Raw genomic sequence first — 18,940 nt, 5'->3', positions numbered from 1 at the left:
CCAAGAGGGGGATCAGTGGAGATGGGAAAAGGGATCATCACTGGATGGTGAGGACTCCTTCCCATAGAAAAAGGCATGGAGGTGGAGGCAACGGAAGAAAAGCTCTACGTCGTGGCGGACCTATAACTCGGTGAGGTGGGGCTTAAGTTTTGGCCAGTCAAAGAAAGACGTCATTCAGCTGGAAAGAGTGCAGAGAAGATTTGCGAGGATATTGTCAGGACTCGAAGCCCTGGCTATAGGGTGAGGTTGGGCAGGCTAGGACTTTATTCCTTGGAACGTACGAGGCTGGAGGTGATCTTAAGAGTTGTAGAAAATCATGAGGGGTATAGATAGGGTGAGTACACAGGGTCTTTTTCCCCAGTGTAGGGGAAATCAATGGACGGCATAGGTTTAAGGTGAGAGGGGAAAGATTTAGTAGGAACCTGAAGGGTAAATTTTTCACACAGAGGATTGCAAGTACATAGAAAAAGCTGCCAGATTATGTAGTTCAGGCAGGTACAATATGTTATGTTGGTACAACAACAACACTTAAAAGATATTTGGAGCAGTATATGGATAGGAAAGGTTTCGAGGGATAAAAGCCAGGCACGTGCAAATGCAGCTATCTTGGATGAGGCATCTTGGTCGCCATGGACAAGTTAAATGCCCTGTTTTCATGCTGTCTGACACTATCACACCATGGTCCTTCCACAAACCTGCAGAGGATGGATGGTTAAGAAATGTTCCTATTGATTTGAAAGTCTGGTGTTTAGAAATACCTTTGAGCCGAACAGTTCAACCCCTGCATGACTGCTTTTCATTGTGGATGGGACTAGTGTAGCTGGGACATGTTGGCCAGTGTGGGCAAGTTGGGCCTCTTTCCACACTGTATCACTCTATGATTCTATGCCATCCATGATGTAGTTTTATTTTTAGGCTATTATTTTCAAAAGAGAAACTATATGCACTTTGTAAATGAAGGTACAGGCTTTTAAAGATACCAGGTGCCATTGGAGGTGTAAAACATATCTAAAAATCCTGATTGGGAAGAAAATGAATGAAATGCCAGAAAAAATGTCAACACATATGCGCTATTCAGGAAGGAAGCTAAGGAGCGACAAATGTTGTCGCTAAATACAGTGTATTCACAAACAAATCAAACTCAGTTTACCATATGTGTTGGAAAGAAATGCAGATGCTGGTTCAAAATCAAAGTGGACACAAAATCCTGGAGGGACAGGCAGCATCTCTGTGGTGAAGGAACGGGTGACGATTCAGGCCAAGACTATATCTTTACTATATTTTTGATTGTTTCAATTCAGCTTAATTCATGCTGTTACCTTCATCTCCATGCCTCCTCTTCACAATCTACCCATGTCCTCATCTCAGTTCCCCTACTGTTGACTCAAACCCACCAATAGTAAAACACCATGATATCTCTCCATGAATCGGTTTCTACATCAACCACATATTATTTTACAGCCATTTCTAGCTCCTGCTTTCATCTTTGGAATTGGTAAATGACAAGCAAATTAATGGGTAGACTTAGTATTAGATAATCTTTGGAGACCAAAAGAACAAAGTTTTGCAATTGTGGCACTGCTGCCTGTGCAGAGTTCGCACATTCTCCACGTGACCATGTGGGTTTCCTCCCACTTCCAAAGATGTGCAGGTTTATAGGTTAATTGGCTTCTGTAAATTGCCCCAAGTGTGCAGGATGCAAAACTGAGATAGCATAAAACGAATGTATCGGTGATTAATGGTCAGCGTGGACTCAGTGGGCAGAAGAGCCTGTTTCCACGCTGTATCTTCAAAACTAAAAAACGATTCATTTGCAGTGTAAATGTTGTCTGCCATTCAAAAGTTTGGATAAGCTTCATCATAATTTTTTTTGGGTATCCCCAACTGAAGAACTTGAAAACACATAAAAATAGAGATATTGATGAAGAACACCATATCACAAAAGCCGATGGTAAACATTCCCAATGATGGGTTCTAATTTTTACTGCATGTCTTGGGATGCAACATTTTGAGAGAAATCAGCAAATATAGGTAAAACAGAATTGTACAAAATACAATTCAAAACACAGTATTACAATTACTTTGGCACGTTAATTTCAGTAAACTCGCCTTTGTCAATGTACCTAAACAAGAACCTCAAAAGAGAACCATAACTGCATGTTTTCCTTGTATACACCATGACGTAACCCGTTTCGCATAGGTCTGCAAAATATTGCTAATTTGGGGAAATGTTTAATATAATTTTTATATTTACCATTTTTACTAAATTAAGATGTAACTGAATTTAAGTGTTTTCCTTCTGCAGACATGAGAATTTCAAAATAAGGCAAATAATTATTAGATAATTGCATCATTAAAGGAAACAATGCAAATTCACGCCTGATTTAGTATGCACAAGGTTTCAGATTTTAGCTGTTTAAACCAATGATTTTCTACACTGCAAAAGTAGAAGCCAAAAGCTAAATCACAAGTTGCTGAACTGCATCCATGGTTTCTGCCCTTACTGCAGCATTTTTTGTCAGAGGTCTGCAAAAAATCCGTTGTTGATATTTCCACAAAAATCATGTCAGAAAATATTCCATCAAACCTCTATGGCAGAGAACATACTGACTGATTGCATCATGGTTCGACAGGTCGAATGCCTAGGAATGGAGGCTACAGAGAGTGGGAACATGCCCGGACCATTATACATTGTGACCTCACCATTGAAGGGATCTCTATGAGGCAATGCCGCCGCCCCCCCCCCCCCCCCGCCATAGCCATGCACTTATGGCACAACTACCAGCAGGAAGGTGGTACAGGACCATGAAAAAATATGACCACCAGGTTCAACAACTGATTCTTCCCAGCAACAATCATGTTCTTGAATACTATCTTCTATGGATTGCATGGTTGGTTGCACTACGGACTTCACTTTTACACTATTATGGTTACCTACTATTTTGGTTATTAATTTATTTATTTTTTGATCATTACATTTATCTGTATGTTATTGCATTCATAGGCCTTTTACAGCAAGTAAGCATTTCATTGTTCCGCTGTCGGTACATATTAAACATTCTTGACAATCTCAAAATGACTATTTTGTAATGGCTGAAAGACATGGATAAAGTAACTGTCAACTTAACAGTGGATGTTGTACTCATCAGTCTGGTACTATAAAATGCTACCTTTGTGTATGGTAACAATATTTAATAGCTATTTTCTCCAATTCTCTCAGGCTATCAAGTGACAGATCTACAGCTTTACATGTTTTATTTTGCTTTGAATACCAAGAATGAACTTAATTTCTTCATCATACCTTAAAAAAATCTAAATGGTATGTATTAAAAAAAAAAGCCTAAATATTGATAACAATAGTTGATGTCACTGTCCTAATAGTTTCCAGACTTTTTAGTTGCATTACTTTAAATTTTAGTAAAATTGACCAACCTGGTCAATGTACCTGTTCAATGCAAAATCATATTCTGAAATGTATCTTGACATTATCTAAAGATACAGTTTTAAACAGCAAAAAACTTTCATAAAATATAAATAGTACCTGATAATGGCAATTTGTCCTTGGGTACGTGCTACAGAAAGACAGTAAGATCTGCCAAAAAAGTATATTTAAAAATTTAAACTATGTATGACACCTAAAATTTATGGCTCTTTCAAGGTATAACAAATTATGTAATTATGTTATTTTACACAATTATTATGACGTTATTATTTCCAATGCTAATATGTAATCTTGTGTTTAAATCTTAATTTAATGGTACTGCATTAGCAAATTCCATGCTGAGCTTATTAAAAGCAAAGTATGCACATTCATTCTCCATTCTTTTCTTCCAAATGCAGTGACTATGTTGGTGCAAAATATTTAATTACTGCAAATACACCATAACAAACAAGAACTAATTATTCTCGTGTCATTTCTACTTCAATCCAAATTATGTAATTGTGACATCAACAGATTTAGTAGGAATAAAATATTTAAGATTTCCACTTTTCAATTTTACAACAAAAGCTAATTAATAAAGCATTACTGAACAATTAATTTTGTACCAAACAAATACAGCCAACCACAAGTTTTCAAATACATTTTTTGGTTGTACATCACTTATTCTATCAAATATCTTTTCAAAATACAATATGTCTGTGTTGTTATGTAGTCTAAAGAAATGCAACACTGCAGAAATGTAAGGTGTTATTGTTTACAACATCCGTTTCTGCCATGCACTTGATACCTTCATGATTCTGACACAATCTGTTAGAATTCCTCCTGGCTATTTCTAGGTTAAAAACAGTAGACTATTTCGCAATACTGAAGTCCATCTTGCAGCAACACCCAAGTTCTCCGATCATAACAGCTAACTATACTTCAAAGAAAACCTTTCAGAAAAATATGACATTACTTTTGACTACATAATCTTCCCAATATAATTTAAAAATAGTATTTTTTTAAATATTGCCATCTAATTCTAACCAGCTTCATGTATCTGTCTAATTTCTCTTTTGAGATAAAAAATAATCACCATTCTCTACAATCCATTTCATGTACATACACGTTTGAAATATAGTTATCTGAACAGAGTCCTTCATGTGTCCCCATGCATTTCAAATTCTAGGTATAGCCTCCAAAAACTTCATTAATTTAATGTCATATGCCAGTAATCATCCCCAGTGATTTCCCAGTGTATCAGTAAAACTTTTCACGTTCCTACACAATTTTAGAATGCATTGGCTTCATTAAGTCATAGAACATGGACGACGCTGACAACCAAGCATCCATTTACACTAATCCTGTGCTAATACCATCATATTCTTCGCACATTCTCTTTGACTTCCCCCAAGTTCTACCACTCACCTACACATAAGAGACAATTTACTGAGTGAGGCTAACTGTCCTACTAACCTACCTGCACATCTTTGGAATGTGGGACAAAACCTGAGCAATAGAGGGACCCCACAAAGTCACAGGTAGAACATGCAAATTCCACACAGACAGCACAAGAAATCAGGATTGAACCCAGGTTGCTGGAGATGCAAGGCAGCGGTTCTACCAGCTGTGTCACTCTGGCATCCATAATCAAATTCCATTTGTGTAGGAAGGAATTGCAGATGCTGGTTTACCCTGAAGATAGACACAAAATGCTGGAGTAACTCAGCGGATCAGGATGCATCTCTGGAGAAAAGGAATAGGTGACATTTCGAGTCGAGACCTTCAGACTCTACAAATTCCATTTACTGTCCATGCAGCAATTAATATTTTAAGCATGTTATCAACTTGTTTCCAAATTAGTGGTACATTAAAGTACAAAACCAACAAGTCCCAAAATATGTCACACCATCCTCTTGTCTCTATTGTTCAAGTTTTACTGCTATCTCGGAATGTGACGATGCTTTACCATCCCATACGGTCTGAGCCGTTCCAACTCCCATGCTGTAAATGGCTCAAAGGCATTGTGAGGTCCGATCTGATTAAGTGGTCAAAGAATGTAGCCTTCGACCAAGAAGTGATCTGAACAAACAGATTGCAATCGGACAGCACAAAAGAACAATTTTACATAACGTTCACCGCTGAAAAGAGAGACTGGCAGTTTCCTGTGCAAGATTTCAATCCAATAGTGCAGTCCTTTTAACTGCCATCTGCACAATATATTCCAGGTTTTAGACCAGAGTTCCATTTCATACAGGTTGTATGGACGTGTGCATTGCATGACTCCAATTGCTATTACGTGCATAAATGTCAGGCAAATGTGTACCACCTATCCCAGGTAAGACCACAATCATGCATGATTCATGGGTAAAATAACATGTTCAAAGGGAGCCAAAATTTCATACCAATTCCCAAGTCTTGGTTCCTGTTTGATAATGCTCCTGCAATGACCCATCAATTTTTTTGCCTTAATCCAAGGCATTATATATATGGAAATAGTCTATTGATGTTGCTACGTTGTTGTATTTGCATGGGTGCATAATCTTAATGTCTGTTATAACATCTAGCTCTGTGAGAGAAGCTGCTGATGGTGTTTCCAAACTAATTTATTTTAAGAGGTTGGATAATGTGTCACCACCTTCAAAAGATGTATAAAGTTAACTTTCTAAAGCTTAATTAAGGAATAAATTGTAGATAATTACCGTCAGTTAATTAACATGTGTTAATAAGCCTTAAGACCTCGTACAAGAGGGTCATCTGAACTGGAAGGGATTGCGAGGGGTAGTCGGGTTTAAAATAGTCTGGCAGGGGGTTGAGACGCAAAGCCGGAATGAGCAGAAGGGAACATATAGGTCAATATAGACATTAGAAAGTATATTCTTCTTCTTGCATACAGCTTGCACAGCCTAAAGTTGTTCTATTTGATCTTATTTGATTGTGCACGCCAGGTTGATTACATTCGTCGAAACAGGACAGACCACGTGATGGTTGCAATCTCCCACCCCAGAGTATATTCAAGAGACAGAGCATAGCAGTGAATGAGAAGAGTCTGATGGTTTAACCTTCATTTATTTCAATGCAGCAGGCCTGTCAAGTATGGCAAATGAACTCAGGGCATGGATATGAACATAGGACTGGGATATGAGAAAAATTATAGAAAATATAGATATTATAGAAAAATGGCTGAGGAAGAGGCAGAACTGGCAGCTTAATGTTCTGGAGTACAAATGCCACAGAAGGGATAGAGGTGGATGTAAGAGGAATGGAATTTGTGATTTTGATTAACCGATAGAAAATTGGTAGTTTTTTTGCCAGGATATTCCAGGAAGAATGTCCAGTAAGGTTGTGTGGGTGGGATTGAGAAATAAAAGAGTGCGAGTGCATCCAGTGAGCCTTACATCAGTGGTGGGCAGGTTATTGGTGGGAATTCTGAAATATAAGCGTACATTGGTAAAGACAACGATTAATTAGGGATTGTCAACATGGATTTGAGCATGGGAAATCAAGGATGGGATTTAAGCCAGGAAAATCAAGGTCACTGGTGCTGAAGAAGGGCAAAGTCATGGACAGGTTCCGCTTCAGCATCGAAGGGGCACCAATCCCAACTGTCTCCAAAACGCAAGTGAAGAGTCTTGGCAAGGTGTTTAACAGAAGCCTGAAGGATACAGCATCTGTCCAGGCAACCTGTCAGGAGCTGGAGAGCTGGTTGAGAGCAGTGGACTGGTCGGGGCTTCCTGGCAAGTTCAAGGTATGGATTTACCAGCATGGTATCCTGCCAAGGACACTCTGGCCACTGCTTGTCTACGAAGTCCCAATATCCATCGTAGAGAGATTGGAAAGGAAAGTCAGCAGCTTTCTCAGGAGGTGGCTGGGACTGCCCAGGAGCCTTAGCAGCATCGCCCTTTACGGAAATAACACCAAGCTCCAGCTGCCCCTGAAGTCCCTGGAGGAGGAGTTCAAGGTGACTCGGGCCAGAGAGGTGATGCTGTCCAGCGACCCCAAGGTGGCTCAAGCTGGGGTGGAGGTGAAAACTGGGAGGAAGTGGAGAGCCGGCGAAGCCGTGCTGCAAGCGGAGTCTCGGATACGCCACAGAGTCCTGGTGGAAGCAGTGACTCGGGGAAGAGCAGGCCTGGGAATCTTCCCAACTCCCAGTTTGACAAGGCCAAGGGGAAGGAGAGGCTCAGGCTGGTCCAGGAGGAAGTGAGGGCAGCGGTGGAGGAGGGGAGGTGTACCAGAGCAGTTGGATTGAGGCAGCAGGGGGCCTGGACAAGGTGGGAGCAGGCCGTGGACCGAAAAGTCACATGGACTGAGCTCTGGGAGGCTGAACCACAGTGCATCATGTTCCTGGTCCAGGCAGTGTATAATGTCCTGCCCAGCCCATCGAACCACTTAATCTGGAGCAAAGCGGAATCTCCAGATTGCCCGTAATGCTCAGGCAAGGGGACGTTGGAACACATCCTGAGCTGCAGCCCAAAGGCTCTTGGGCAGGGCCGGTACACCAGGTTCCTAAACCCATTGCAGAAGCCATCAGCATGGGAATCAGCAGCTGCAGATGAGCACGCCCTACCATCCAAATGATCACCTTCGTGAAGGCCGGAGTGCAGCTGCCAAGAACCACAGCTGCCAGGAATCTGCCAGGAATCCGTCAGGAATCCTGGCGACTGCGCAAGACTGGCAGCTTTCTGTAGACCTGGTGAAACAACTGAAGTTCCCACAGCACACTGCCACAACCTCCCTGAGGCCAGATATCCTCCTGGTCTCAGAGGCGAGCAAAAGCATTGTCTTGTTGGAACTGACAGTGCCGTGGGAGGACCGTATGGAGGAGGCCCGCGAGTGGAAGATGGCCAAGTATGAAGAGCTGGTCATAGACTGCCGTAAGCAGGGCTGGAAGGCAAAGTGTATGCCCATCGAGGTTGGCTGCAGAGGTTTTGCAGGGCAATCGCTCTGCAAAGCACTGGGCATCAACGGAGTGGTGAGAAGGGCCATCAAGAACACCACAGAGGCAGCGGAGAAGGCCTCAAGATGGCTCTGAATCAGGAGAGAAGGTCCATGGGGAGGAGCGAATGCCACCCGACCACAAATCGTGGTCTGATCAACCACGGCTGGGGCGCCTGAGCAAAGGTGTCTGATGTTGAAAGACCCGAAACACCCAATAACCCCAGGTTACATCACTAAATATGTGTTTAGGAGCATCAATAGATGTATTTTTATCAATGTCTCACAAATGAGTTTTTAATCACGAGTTGATAAAAACACGTGTGGCACCTTATCAAAGGCCTTCAGAAAATCCAGGCAAACCACATCCACTGACTTTCCTTTGTCTATACTTCCTCAAAAGGATTCTAACAGGTTCATCAGGTAAGATATCCCTTTCACAACACAATGTTTATCGTGTGTTTCAAAGCACTCAGAACCCAAGTCTTTTAATATGGTCTCTAATTGGGAATAGTTGCCTTATACATCTACATAGAATCATGATTATAGATAAGGTGAACACCCAGTCTTTTCCCCAGGTAGAGGAATCAAAAACAAGAGGAGATAGGTTGAAGGTGAGATGGGTTTGATTAAAATAGATGTGACTGAATTAATTTTATAGACACCTTTCACAGAAAATAGTTAAAATGCAAAATGAAGATTTAAAACCATACTTACTGGCTTTCTGTTTCCAATTTTTTCTTGCACCTATCACTCTCTACTGCCTGCTCCTCAGTCTCAGAAGATCCTAGGTCTTCACCTTATATAAAAAAATAGGATGTTTGTAGTGATATAATTAGGAAGCCTGATATTTTATTCACACATAAGAATAGAATTCACTAACGCAATAAACGCCCATTGTCAAATTTAGCAACCCTTAGCCAATGAAAGAAATATTGCAGATTTGATTCTGATACTTTGTGTATCAATTTTTGCAATGAATGCATTATTTATTACTTTATCACAAGTTCCATTGTATTATCAAGTAATTTTGGAAGCGATCATGCTTTCTTAAAATGTTTCATGATCGGCAAATCGGAGGATTTTGTATAATTGCCTCAGTGGGTGAAATAGTTACATATTCTATAGTTGCAAAGAAATACAATATTATTGTCTCATTGTCTACATACAAGGTTATGAAGTATGTATTACATTTACCAATTGAAATGCAACAAGTAAATTGGGGCAACACGGTGGTGCAGTGGTAGAGTTGCTACTTTACAGCGCTTACAGCATCAGAGACCCAGGTTCAATCCCAACTACGGGTGCTGTCTGTACAGAGTCTGTAAGTTCTCCCCGTGATCATGTGGGTTTTCTCTAAGATCTTCAGTTTCCTCCCACATTCCAAAGACGTACAGGTTTGTAGGTTAATTGGTTTGGTATAAATGTAAATTGTTCCTAGTGTGTGTAGGATACTGTTAAAGTGTGGGGATCGCTGGTCGGCGTGGACTCGGTGGGCCGAAGGGCCTGTTTCCACGCTGTAACCCTAAAATAAACTAAAAAAAACAAAATAATGTTACAAAGCAACAGCTTCCTTTACAGTAACATACAAAAAAAGTCCGAAATAGAAAATGATGATTGTATGGATAAGTATAATCTGTCCTCATTTGAATTATATTGACCTGGCCGAGGCCAACAGTCCACAGACATTCAGCTGTTTACAGGTCAGTATGTCCCAGATATATGTAGCATAACCACAAATCTGAAAGGAGCTGAGTGACAGATGCTGGTCCACCTACATTTTAAATCTGATGTTATAGCCTTATCTCCAAACTATACGAGTAAAACAAAAACACTTTGCAAATCAAACCAGTCACAAAATGTTCTGGATAGAAGGAATGGGTGACATTTCAGGTTGAGACCCTGCTTCAGACAAAGCAAAGACAAACCCTTCTTTTGCAAATCAAAACTTTAGATTCTCATGTAAATCCAATAAAATGTTTTTATAACTCAATAGGAAATTCGCAAGTAGTCAAATATTTTTAACAATATTCAGATTTTTCACCAGATGTACACACAGAATTCTTTATCTACAAATCACTTTATTTATACTGAAAATTATTTTTTATCTAATAGTCATTTGCTTTTAAGATAGTGAATGGAGATTCGGCAACCATTTCTTACCCTCAATAATTTGGAGAAGTTTCTTATCAGATAGAAGTGTCAGTTGCTCCAAGCATAATGATTTAATTTCTTCTACAGAGCAGCTCTGCTGGAAACAAAATACAATTATTAGATTGCATTAACCCCAGTGCACTATTATGTAAATATTAATACTATAGGTTATTAAAATGCAATTTGGATTAAAGGCTTTTGAAATAATTTTCTGTGTTAATAAACTGAATACCCCAAAATGAAAAAAAAAACATCCATATATTACATTGAAGTTAAAAAAAAAATATATATATATATATTTACTTATCAAGCCGTTGGCTACTAGTGAAGACTCACATTCATTTTATGATTTGTTGTTAATTTCTGAATTACTCATTAGCATATACCCAATACTAATTAATTTGAATTTGCATTAACTCCATAGGAAATCAACTAACAGTACAGATAATTGATTCTGGATTAGTTAAATGCGTTAATTGGACATTTTATTCTAATCTACTTTCATTCAATTCCTTCCAGACCTATCATCTCTTAGTATTTACTTCAGCTGCAATTTTACACAGGTGAATCTTAATTCAATAACATTTTAAACAGTTAAAAATTCAAAAATCACAAAAATGTGTGCTAATTAACAGTAAAAAAATAAAAAAATATTTGGAGAAATTTTCATCCTTTTTACGGCCACTTACTGAGTCTACAAAAAAGTATGAAGATTGTGTGTCGAATGCAGAAAGCCCACATTTTTATGAGCCTCTTTATAGCAGATTTGGATTATAGCGGATGGACTTACTGACCTTCACTGACAGGCCAGGCTGCCGACGGTACCCCAGGCCCACACTGCCACCCAGCCGCTTCCAGGCCAGGCTGTGACGCAATCCCAGGCCTGCATCGCCACCCCAGCTGCATCCAGGCCGAGTTGCCAATGCGGGTCCGCACCGCCTCACTGGCTGCTTCTAAGCCGGACCACACAGCTTCTTCGGCTGCACCTGCCGTATGCCACCGCCAACCCATACCTGCACTCCAGCCGCCCGTGGGCTGAAACCATTGACTCCACAGATCCTCGCCTCTCCCAGGCTGCTAGCACAGCCCAGGGTTGTCAACTCACCTGGATTCCAACCAGGTTTCAGACCAAGAGTCTGAAGAAGGGTCTTGAGCATTCGTTCCGGTGCCATCGGGAAGAAGAATATATATATATGGTCTATGGTATATAGACACACTGAACTTTTATCTACTGTTCTGTATTATGTTTACATATTCTGTTGTGCTGCAGCAAGCAAGAATTTCATTGTCCTATCTGGGACACCTGACAATAAACTCTCTTGACTTGACTTGTCTTGAGCCAAAATGTCATCTATCCATGTTCTCCCGATGCTGCCTGACCTGCTGAGTTACTCCAGCACTTTTTTTCCTTTTGTGTATTAAACAGCATCTGTAATTGTTTGTTTTTAATACTTATACAATGATAATCCCATACTCGATCATAGCGTACAATCGGCGATAACAGACACCAATTACCCCCACTATGGCACATTATAATAAGGATTTAGGGTACTAACAAATTTTCTCTAATGGTTTTTTGCAATAGTACCTTCAAAATATCTGGGAGCATCTTCTGGAGTTTTTTTTCACCAATAATTTTGAAGCACTGTTCGAGCATTTCCTTCCTGTCAGAGATATACGAACTGATTGGTTTCAAGGAAATACTAAGGTCGAGACCGCCCTCTTCAAAGTCACTGTGCTCAGTGGCTGCCTCTTTTTCTGAAGCAATTCTTCCTGCCTTCAAGGACAAAAATAATTACAGAACGGAAATTCACACATAAACAAAAGTATTATCGTCTTGTGAAAAAATACAAATGTTACATTATGAAAGTAAGAAAAGATAAAATAATTCTAATCTGAAAACAATGTCAAGCTTATATTTGTAAAAGAAAGAACTGCAGATGCCGGTTTAAATCGAAGGTAGACACAAAATGCTGGAGTAACTCAGCGGGTGAGGCAGCATCTCTGGAGAGAAGGCGATATATGGGCGACCCGAAACGTCACCCATTCCTTCTCTGCAGAGATGCTGCTTCACCCGCTGAGTTACTCCCAGCATTTTGTGTCAAGCTTATATTTCTACATGTAAACCCTATGGCTATATAACCATGAACTACATGTCAAACACTAAGCACATGAAACTGCAAACAATTTTTGCAGATTTTTAATTTAATTTTACTACATAATTTGGTTAATTATTGTAAAGAGGCTTATGCCCATGGTAGCAGAACTCAGAAAACTCATGAAACTAAGCTCTGATAAAACTCATAGCTAAAAGGTGACAAAAAACACTTAAACCTCCAAAAAATCCGATTAAAACAATGCAAGTACTTGATAACATCGAGAAAAGAGAATTTAATTTCTTCCCTTCCACAGCATTGAAAATTATCATAAATGATAAAGGATAAAACTTGCAACCATGAGATTTTTTAATTTTTTTTTCAAAACACTGCGAGTTTCCGTCCTCAAATTCTCACTAGCTAAGATGCCAAATGTACAACAACTTCATTCTTGGGGTTTGAGAATGCAAGTTCTGTTCCTCTCTAAACGGATGGAACCTGACTCACTGAGAACGTGCAATGTTCAATATTACTGATAGTTCTGCTTTAACTCAATAGTTGCTTTCATAAGAAACCTTCTGTTATAGAAATTTGTGATATAAAGGCAATTGCGTTTTGGGGGAAATAGAGTCAGGGAACAGAGGGTTTCCGATTCACAATAACAAAGTAACTTTTCCTGCAGAGTTTCAAAAATGACGATCTTTTCAATAGCAATAAGTTTTTGTTTTTTTACTGAAGCTAAAAGTACTAAAGGTTGTTTAATACAGTATTGCTGCACAAGTGTCAGCAGAATAAATTAGTTTAGGTTAGAGATATAGCAAGGAAAAAGCCCTTCAGACCACACCAAACATCGATCACCAATTCACACTAGTTCTGTTATCCTACTTTCCCATCCACTGCCTGCACACGGACAATTTACTGCATGTCCTTGGGACGTGGGAGGGAATTGGAGCATCTGGATAAACCCCACATGGTCACAGAGAACATGCAAACTTTACACAGACAGCACCCGACGTCAGGATCGAACTCAGGTCTCTGACTGAGGCAGCAGATCTTCCAGTCGTGCCACTATGCCACTTGTCTAATGCTGGTCAATTCCATTGGCCACCCGCAGTTAAAATAGCAGCTATGTTCAGTTCTTAAGAGACAACTGTGTCTGATTATAGCCTGGTACAAAACCGAATATGACCCACATAATGCAAATATTGTTCCCTTATTCATCACTCACTTTATATCTAATTTATATTATGGAAACACACATTATAGTGGAACACTTTGTTTCATTTTTTTTTAACAAATGCTAGTTTTGAACAAAATAGTTTTGAGCTGAAAGAAATGTGTTTGATTTCCTAGTTGAGAAGGAACAAATAATTACCAGGCTTTACAGGACTAAGGGCCTGGCCCCGAAATTCAATGGGGCTCAATAGGGTTGCGAGAGCAGAGGAAGAGCAAGGAACGAAAGGGGTATTGGGTCACGCAGGAGCAGACAGCAAAGTAGACGGATCGACACAAACATAGTGCCAAAAAGCTACTGGGTACAAGTCCCATTTAACCATTATACCCTAAATCTTTCTCCAGCTATCCATCCAAATTTCTGTAGAAAGTCATAATTCTATCCGCTTCTACAACTTCTGCCAGCTCATTGCAGAGATGGATGACACTGAATGAAAATGTTGCCTCCCGTAGTCCCCCTTAAATCTCTTCCTTGTCACTGAGCTATGCCCTCTCGTTTTAGAATCCTCTACCCTGGGAAAAAGACTGAATGTTCATATTATCCATGTCCCTAGTGATTTTGTAGACCCCGGTAAGGTCACCCCATAGCCTTCCCTGCCAATTTCATCATTTAACGCAAGCCTGTGAGCTCAAATAACACCCTGCTGAATCTCTTCTGCACTCTTTCCAACTAAATGTCATCCTGCCTATAGCACAGTCCACAGTACTCCTAGTGCGGTCTCACCAACGACTTGTACAGATGCATCATGAAGTTCCAACTTTAGTGCCCAATATGTTTGCTAAATAAAGCAAACATGCCAAATACAGGTGCACAACCTTTTATCCGGAGTTCCGGAAACCGAAAAGCTCCGAAAACCGGACATTTTTTCCAGGATGTCGTCTGCACACCAAAGCTCGCGTTTGGCACCAAACTTGACCCGAAACGACCCACGGTCAACCCAGGTCTGTACTACTGTAGCGGCTGCCTCCTCCCTGGAGACCGGGGAGACACTTAAACATCTGTAAATCATTGCTTAAATGTTAGTCAGTTAGATTGGAGGGCTTTTATGTGAAGGGGGGGGGGGGGGGGGGTGAAGGGGGAAACTTTAATTCTTAGTCCCCTACCTGGTCGGAGAGGCGGGGAGCGGGCAATGCCTTACCGGGTCGCCGTGCAGTAAGCTCCGGAGCACTGTGGCCGCCGACACCCAACATCGCGGAGCTGGGGCTGCGGGTGTCCGGCCGTGGGCAGCGCCGGTTGTAGCTCCGACCCCCGGCAACTCTACCCCTGGCTGCGCGGCGCTCCAAATCCAGCGCCTCCCGCGGCCGGACGACCGCAGCCCCAGCTCCGCGATGTTGGGAGTACCAGGTAGGGGACTAAGAATTAAAGTTTCCCCCGTCACCCCCCCCACCACATAAAATCCCTCCAACTAACTGACTAACATTTAAGCAATGATTTCGGGTCTCCGGGGAGGAAGCAGCCGCTCCAGACTTTTCAAGCCGCCCGCGCTACCTACCTAATCTACGCTAAAAATCTTCCATTCCGAAATCCGAAAATTTCCGATATCCGAGAAGTGTCTGGTCCCAAGGCTTTCGGATAAAAGGTTGTGTACCTGTACCTTCTTTAAGGCATTGTCCACCCGACTGACCACTTTCGAGGAATCATGCACCTGTGCCCCCTGATCTAAAACACCATCCAGGGCTCCACGATTTTCTGTGCGTCCTGCCCCGATTTGACATAGCAAAGTGCACACCTCACACTGATTGGAGTTAAATTTTATTTGCCGTTCCTTGTTCCACCTTTCCAACTGATTTGGATCCTGTAGTAAACTTAGATATCCTTCCTCGCTGTCCACTATACCACCAGTTTTTGATATAATCTGTAAAAATTTACAAAAAATGGTTATGCCATACCCATCCAAATTATTAACATAGATAATAAACACTGACCCCTGTGTTCAATCAGAACTCACTGACCATCAACTTCACGACTAATTTCCATCCTGCATTCAAATTCAGTTGGACCATCTCCGACATCTGCTTACTGTTTCTAGATCTCACCTCCTCCATCACTGGAGCTAGACTATTGACTAACATCTATTACAAACCCACTGATTCCTATAGTTATCTAGGCTACACTTCTTCCCATCGTGCTTCCTGTAAAGACCCTATCCCCTACTCCCGATTCCTCCATCTACACCGGATCTGCGCCCAGGATGAGGTTTTCCATACCAGGTCTTCGGAGATGTCCTCATTCTTTCGAGAACTGGGGTTCCCCTCTTCCATTATAGATGAGGCTCTCACTAGGGTATCCTCGATATCCCGCAGCTCCGCTCTTGCTCCTTCTCTCCCCATTCGTAACCAGGACAGAGTTCCCCCTTGTCCTCATCTTCCACCCAATCAGCCGTCCAATACATCGCATAAACCTCCGACATTTGTGCCACCTCCAACGGGATCCCACTACTAGCCATATCATCCCATCTCCACTCCTTTCCGCTTTCCGCAGAGACCGTTCCCTCCGCAACTCCCTAGTCAACTCGTCCCTTCCAACCCAAACCACCCCCTCCCCAGGCACTTTTCTCTTTACCTCCCCCCTCAACTTCTTACATGAACCCCAACAGTATTATCAAGTAAGGCAGAGGTTCACTTGCACCTCCTCCAACCTCATCTACTGTATCCGCAGTTCCAGGTGTCAACTCCTGTATATTGGCGAGACCTCCACACAGTTCGCCAGTGTACCAGAGGGTACAAAGACATTCAATAGTCACATTACATCAGCAGATCATTATAATACAACAGTGCCATCTTTATCTACAATACACTCGACCCACCGTGGCGACCAGCATTCATAGGCCTCGAGAGTCCCCGCAGACACTGCGTGTTCCCTCTCGAGGGACACGCGAGCATGGACATAGGCCCGGAAGAGGGGCAGGCAGCCGACTGGTGTGACCATCGATTACCCGCTGCCTGGACCCGCAAATTGCCATCTTGGCCAGGCCCAGAAGCAAACCAACAGGGAGATCCCACTCTCGCGATCAACGCTCCCCACTTCCTGCCTTGTGCCCAAATACCAAAATCGTGAGACTGAAATGTAACCAAACCTTGAGGAGCAGCCCCTTCAGATATTCGTACTGGGGCTGCAACCTCTCACACTCCATGTACACGTGGAAAGCGGTCTCTTCCTCGCCGCAGAAGTGACAGATAGGTGAGTATGTAACAGGACAAATATCTATTATAGACACAAAAAGCTGGAGTAACTCAGCGGGAAAGGCAGCATCTCTGGACAGTAAGAATGGGTGATTTTTCAGGTCGAGACCCTTCTTCAGACCAACATCTATTACACACCACAGCTCTGTGCAACACTCTCCATCTCAGGTCCCCGATGTAAAGGAGGACTCCCCCCTTATAGAGACCTACATTGAGGACCACACCCGCCGTCAGGTGGTAACACGGACCGCCAGGGCGTGTCCGGACGGAAGACGAGGGCGAGGAAGTGTAGTGTGCAGGAGAAACCTGTACAGTAAACGTCTCTCCGTGTCAGGGAACGGCACGCAGGGCATCTCGGAAAGGCGGCTCATGTTGTGTAGGGCCGGCTCCTGGGAAAGATTCCAGGGCTTGGGCCCAAAAAGCAATTCCGATGGAGCAGGGATAAGCTCGGTTGGAATTGTTCCTCACATACACCCCTCCTCGACACCCACCGTGACAGGGTGAGGACCGCCCACTCTCGCAACTACAACACCCCTCTCCCCGAGGAGTAGCGCGCTGGCTGAGGGTAACCAGATTCCTAACTCTTAAGATATGACGGTAAAAGCTGGGCAGATCCCGTGTGGCGGGTCAACTGAGGCCCACCACCAGGATCTGCGAACCCCCTCTAGGAAACTGCCCTGGTGGAAAAAAGAATAAATTTCCCTGTGTGTAAAGAGTTGATGAGAAAGTGGGATAGCACAGAAGTAATGTGAACAGGTGGCCAGAGTGCACTCGGTGGGCCAAAGGACCTGTTTCCATGCTTATTGCCAAGATAAACAAAGGATTAAGATACAAGAGATTGGTGCTGATACCTGAATTAGATGCCTGGCTATAAGGGATTAGTAATGATAACTAGGTGCTCTGTACTGTACTGGGGTATGGGCATAAATGGCTAGATATAGATGGATGGTATCCGGGTAGGGGACTGAGACCCAAGAGGGGTGGTCAGAACCGAGTACATGGAGCAGAGACCAAGCTGCCGGGGTCGTGGGGCGGGTGCCGGGGTCGTGGGGCGGGTGCCGGGGTCGTGGTCAGGGGGCGGGTGCCGGGGTCGTGGTCAGGGGGCGGGTGCCGGGGTCGTGGGGCGGGTGCCGGGGTCGTGGGGCAGGTGCCGGGGTCGTGGGACAGGTGCCGGGGTCGTGGGGCAGGTGCCGGGGTCGTGGGGCAGGTGCCGGGGTCGTGGGGCAGGTGCCGGGGTCGTGGGGCAGGTGCCGGGCAAGGAACCAGTGGGTCGACCCCTGCACCGCTAGACCGCCAGCTCCAGCTTTCCGCGCTGGAAACGTTCGCCCCGCGGAGCCGCACTCACCTCGACTGCGCTCGAGTCGGAGTTGAGACGCTTCCTCTCCCCGTGACTCTCCTCGCCGTGGCTCCGCTTCCGCCGCTTGTCTCTGCCCGACCTCTTGCCCGCCATCGCCAACCAAAGATCCTATAGCGGCTACAAGATCTTTGTCGCCAACCGCGCCGCGGCCGGAAGGTGCCGCAGCATTGCTTCCGGTGCTCGAGGGTCGTGGACGGAGTCGCGAGACTATCGGACCAATAGGAGCAGGGATTATCGGACCAATGGGATAAGGGAATATCTGACCAATAGGAGAGGAGGGATTATCGGACCAATGGGAGAGGAGGGACTATCGGACCAATGGGAGAGGAGGGATTATCGGACCAATGGGAGAGGAGAGGTTATCGGACCAATGGGGGAGAAAGAATAGGTGCAAGCAAAGATACTTTGATGGTACACAAAAATGCTGGAGTTTCTTCGATTTCCCAGCATCTGCATTTCCTTCTTAAACAAAGATATTTTGATATTGGGCTCAAGCAAAGATCCTATATAGGATGGGCTCAAGTATCTTTGGGTGCAAGTGGAGAAAGAACCAGCTGACCT

At 43.1% G+C, this 18,940-nt stretch overlaps 1 protein-coding gene across 3 annotated transcripts in view; it reads right to left on the bottom strand.

The window, feature by feature from the left end:
* The window catches only part of caap1 (caspase activity and apoptosis inhibitor 1), a 48,874-nt gene extending 30,336 nt beyond the window's left edge, over positions 1-18,538 (bottom strand). Inside the window, exons 1-7 of one of the 3 annotated variants that reach the window (XM_033017819.1) lie at positions 18,519-18,537; positions 18,368-18,479; positions 15,570-15,695; positions 12,099-12,287; positions 10,520-10,607; positions 9,074-9,155; positions 3,542-3,592 (exon numbers count right to left, since the gene is read on the bottom strand). In XM_033017819.1, the coding sequence (XP_032873710.1) occupies positions 3,542-3,592; positions 9,074-9,155; positions 10,520-10,607; positions 12,099-12,287; positions 15,570-15,695; positions 18,368-18,472 (641 nt within the window). In that variant the 5' untranslated portion in view covers positions 18,473-18,479; positions 18,519-18,537. Of the gene's footprint in view, positions 1-3,541; positions 3,593-9,073; positions 9,156-10,519; positions 10,608-12,098; positions 12,288-15,569; positions 15,696-18,367; positions 18,480-18,518 lie in introns of all 3 variants that reach the window. The other 2 variants (XM_033017820.1, XM_033017821.1) reach the window with 2 other exon arrangements.
* Between the last annotated feature and the right edge of the window lie 402 nt (positions 18,539-18,940).

The sequence above is a fragment of the Amblyraja radiata genome, chromosome 3, assembly GCF_010909765.2.
Source record: "Amblyraja radiata isolate CabotCenter1 chromosome 3, sAmbRad1.1.pri, whole genome shotgun sequence".
Classification (NCBI taxonomy): domain Eukaryota; kingdom Metazoa; phylum Chordata; class Chondrichthyes; order Rajiformes; family Rajidae; genus Amblyraja; species Amblyraja radiata.
Note: the sequence above shows the minus strand (reverse complement) of the source record. Positions and strands in the feature narration are given on the sequence as shown.